The following is a 4364-nucleotide window of genomic DNA, read 5'->3' as shown; positions in this document are numbered from 1 at the left end:
AACATTTTTAAAAACATAGGTAGATATTATAGATTTATTGCAAAAATCATTTACTGAAAACGATACTATATCAAAGGATAAAGGTGTGGCGTGGCCTCCTCTAAGGATACAACAAGTTTCAAGTATATTTACCAAATTAATCGTATTAGTCGGAAAATAAATCATCTCCCATTGATCACTGGATGTAAACGAAGCCACATTATGCATGTTAATAGATGTCTCCGTAATACTTTTTGATTAAATATAAAGATAAGAAATTAACATGTCACGGAGAAACTGTAGCGATTAGTAGGTGTCAACTTACGAATGGGTTTGATGTTATCAACACAAATGCAGCAGCTTGGCTCATTAATATCCAAAAATTATTAGATAGGATGTGTCGGTGTTATCTTATGCGTAACTAGAAATCAGTAAAGTCAATCAGGAGTAGTAGATCGACGTCATTAATTTAAATCAATGTAAATCCCTACATTTAAGCAACCATGATGGTTCGTCTCCCACTTGATCGATTTATTACAAAACTACCTTTTGAAAATTTTACTAGGGAAAAACCATATTCAGCTCATCCTGTTCCACACTGTAGATCATTCGTAGGTCTGTCCGTATCTATTTAATTTGCTTTGGTTGGAAAACCTACGCTTTTTGGAATAAACCGAGAAGTGCAGAGAGCAGAGAACGTTTCTAATAGAGTACAGACGTTGGAGATAAACTGTATTTGTGATTAAGTGAATATTTCTCAAAAATTCCTTTTCCAAGATGTGGATTCAGAATGGCAGATCTTCATTAAAAATGGTATTCAACAATTAACAAATTAAATGCAACTGATGCAATATTTTAGTATACTCATAGGGACAGGGTCCTTAAAATCAACTAAAACCTAGGCTTTACATCTGCACAAGTGCGACAGTTTGTCATGAGTCGGACTTCGCCAGTTATATGTGATCGTGCAATTCCTTCAATTTTAGACTTCTTAATTGTTGGAAACATGGTTTTCTTATCCTGGTATGTAAATAAAATCATAACTGAACGGACCACCATCTGTGAATCTTCTTAGTCTGGATCTTACTCGACAGTTTAGAGCTAACACAAAATCTTTCTTCATTGATGAAGCTGAAGCTCTTTTATGAATTTGTAACCATGGCTCTTTGAAGCTAAGATGTGCGACAACTGTGGCAAATGCAGTCTTTTCCGGACGTGGCAGGCCAACAACAGAAAATGCAAAGGGTAAATTGCCATAAACCCGACGATCCCATGCTAGAGGCTGTCTTCTCGCGATTTTTAGGATCCAGACCAACTTGCCAATAGATAGTCGTAGTTCGTAGGGTAGTAATCAAGGATGCTATATAAGGATTGCTCGATCCCTATACTAGTAATGTTGCCCGCGTTTAAGTAATATGTTACGTCACTAACGGACCTGGGGTCAGAATTGACAGTTATAGCAAAGAGTAACCATACTCTTTGAGTTTGCTAAGTTGTCAACGTTTTTGCATTAGCGATATACCTAACTGTGGGTATAAGTGTACGCTATATTGCAACAAAAATGCTTGGACGCCGACGTGCAGTATTGGACTGTAATAACAATTTAGGGTAGTATTCACATTTTACACTCAACTGGTGCTTATTTTAGCCAGTTGCAAAAAGAACGTCGAGAAATCGGTATTTTAAAATGGACAAAGTTTAAATGAACTGATTTAGCTGTAATTTCCATGGATGATGAAGAGCAAAAAAACCAAAAACGCAGGATGAAATGGATTCACGAAATTTTGAGTATACGAAAAACCGAAGGAGAATTTGTAGACTTGTAGACGAGGAATGACAAGATTTTCTAATTTAAATATCTACCTATAACATCCATTTGGATGTATTAGAGCTCCTTTTTACCACGCGTTTTTTGAAGCGGCTGGTAGCGTGACCCCTTCACACGGTGCGATTTGCAGCGCCATAAGTAGCACGAAGCGATTTTCAGAAGCGCCTTCACGCAACAAAAACGCACGTACCAAGAAGGGGCGTCGTTTTTTTAAAAAATGGTGTCTGGTTTGAAGAGAGTTCATTTACTTGTGTATCATTTACCTTAGTAAAGAGCGTACATATTTGTGTACTGATATTTTGTATATAAAGTTAAGTTTGTTATGTTTAAGATTGTTATTACTGATGATATGTGGGGGTTGTAGTTCCACCGAACGAAGCCGTGTTAGGCTAAACGCTTCATATTGTGTGGTAAAATCCATTGTAGCACGGTGTAGCAAACTCCAAAATTATAACATAAATTGAACTGAAAAGACTTGTAATAAATTTCAGTTCTTACTCATCTGAGAAATAAAGCTAATTTCTCATCGGGAGGAATGGATTTCCGCATAAGCGTATCTTTTTTTCGAAGAAAATTTCCACTCTGCAGCGTTTCAAAACGCATCGTGAGAAGGAGCTCTTAGAATTTTACATAATATAAAATACAAATGAAAGTGGTGCACAAATCGAAAAATCAAAGCATGCGGTGCGTCTGGGTCCGCCAGTGACGTCACTACACGCGGCGAAAAAATTTAGTGATCGAGCAATCCTGTATTATATAACATCCTTGGGTAGTAATAATCGTCATTTTTATTTGATTTATTTAACGGGAAATCCTTTTAAAGTATTGTTAAAATATGTGCGCAACTTAATATGAAATTGACATAATCCACTCTAACAAAAATAATATTAAATAATATGTATAATAAAGGTACAATAACTACAGCGGAACAAAAGGATCCAAAAAGCAAACCAAATATAACAAATACACAAATACTATTCTCATAAAAATTATTCGCGTCCAGTAAGTCCACTTTTGATAGTATGGTAGGTGCAGTTACTAATTTTATAAGTCCTTTCACAGAGATCTGAATCCGTAAAACCTTTGCAGTTCGCAACTACTGCATCTTGAATATCCACATTTGAAGTTCCGGTTTTTGTCTTCATATTTGCTTCATTAATTTCTCCAGTTGAGCTCATTATTTCTGTATTTACATACAGGCACTTCACGGCGCATTTTAAGTCATGATTAGTACTGTCATATTTTCCTAGCATGAGTATACGTTCCAGCTCGTTTTCATCCACACCTTCGGTTTGGAAGCAGTTGCTTTTAATATCCTTGATTGTGTGTCTTATATTTGCAATCACATCTCCGAAACTCTGAAATCAAATATTAAACCGTAATTGATGTTACGGTTCAAAAGTAAAACCTTACGTCCTGTGAAGTGGCAGTAGTAGCCAATAGCATCAAACACAACACTGTCAATAGCATGCTGTAGCTTTTGCTTTCTGTAGAGGGTTAGCGTGAGAGTAGTTGACACCTGTATATACATCGAAGATAGTGATAGGTTATCGTATAAGAGTTTAGGTGCGTGGTTTAAAATTTTTATTTGTTTCTAGTATATCAGATAACTACGACCAATACCCTTGAATAAACTTGCTTGTTGCTCAAGGTGTTTGCTTAATATTTTATCAAAGCTTGATCACATTGCCAAAAAAGTAATTTTTACCGTCATAAATATTTCAAGGTTCTCTCCTTGATCGTTTTATTAAAACAAATTGGTCCATGCAGTTCAAACAGATACTCCAAACTTTATATCGTATTCTTGTATTGTATTGCTTTCGGTAGACCATTTAACCCAGTAAAGGCCATATCATTGAATAAAGTGTAAGGTTATGGAAATCTTTAAGTGGTATGCTATATATAACCCATCGATTTTTATGAAATTTAAAAATCAGCACGAAAAATACCATCTGGTATATAATCTAGAATAATTCCGAAATGGCGCCATATGAAATTTGTTTGTCCGCAGGGGCGGCTCTTTATAAAGAGCCAAGGAGCCATGGCACTACCTCAAGGAACCTGCTAATTATCAATTCTTAAAATATAATTAACTATTATTAATTGTGCTCACTAGAGTACATAATTGTGTTTTAAAACTTAAAACAAAAAAATAAATGATTTGATAAATTAGGTACCAAGAAGAATTCATTTGTGCTTATCCGTGGACGTCAAATACGGTCGAGCCGTGCCAAACTGAAACTGGCTCGTATTTTCCTACAAGTGTGGACTTCCGCGGGGAGTAGAGGGGTGGGAGGAGCGAAACCGAAGTAGCGTTTTATACGTACAACTTGAGCCATCAGAAGTTTGGCTCATAAGCACAATTGAATAATGTGTACATGTATTACTATGCTTTGCGCCGTTTTCCTTGTTTCAGTCGTGATAAGTGAAATAATTTTTTTTACTTCTGTTAGTATTTAGTAACTATTTTAGTAACATTTAATTTATAAAAAAAATAAAGTGGTATGCACTGGAGAACATTACCTCCTTATGCTATATACAGGTTTGTTATTTAAAG

At 35.6% G+C, this 4364-nt stretch overlaps 1 protein-coding gene across 1 annotated transcript; it reads right to left on the bottom strand.

Annotated features, from left to right (window-relative positions):
• Positions 1-2694: 2694 nt before the first annotated feature.
• On the bottom strand, positions 2695-3353 carry LOC116167394. The gene is made up of 2 exons (XM_031482750.1): positions 3221-3353; positions 2695-3165 (listed from the first exon to the last, which is right to left on the bottom strand). The coding sequence occupies exons 1-2, from the start codon at positions 3275-3277 to the stop codon at positions 2797-2799; spliced, it is 426 nt and encodes a 141-aa protein (XP_031338610.1). The 5' UTR covers positions 3278-3353; the 3' UTR covers positions 2695-2796.
• Positions 3354-4364: the final 1011 nt, after the last annotated feature.

The sequence above is a fragment of the Photinus pyralis genome, unplaced genomic scaffold (genome assembly GCF_008802855.1).
Source record: "Photinus pyralis isolate 1611_PpyrPB1 unplaced genomic scaffold, Ppyr1.3 Ppyr1.4_LG1, whole genome shotgun sequence".
Lineage (NCBI taxonomy): Eukaryota > Metazoa > Arthropoda > Insecta > Coleoptera > Lampyridae > Photinus > Photinus pyralis.
This window is presented reverse-complemented; position numbering and strand designations above follow the sequence as displayed.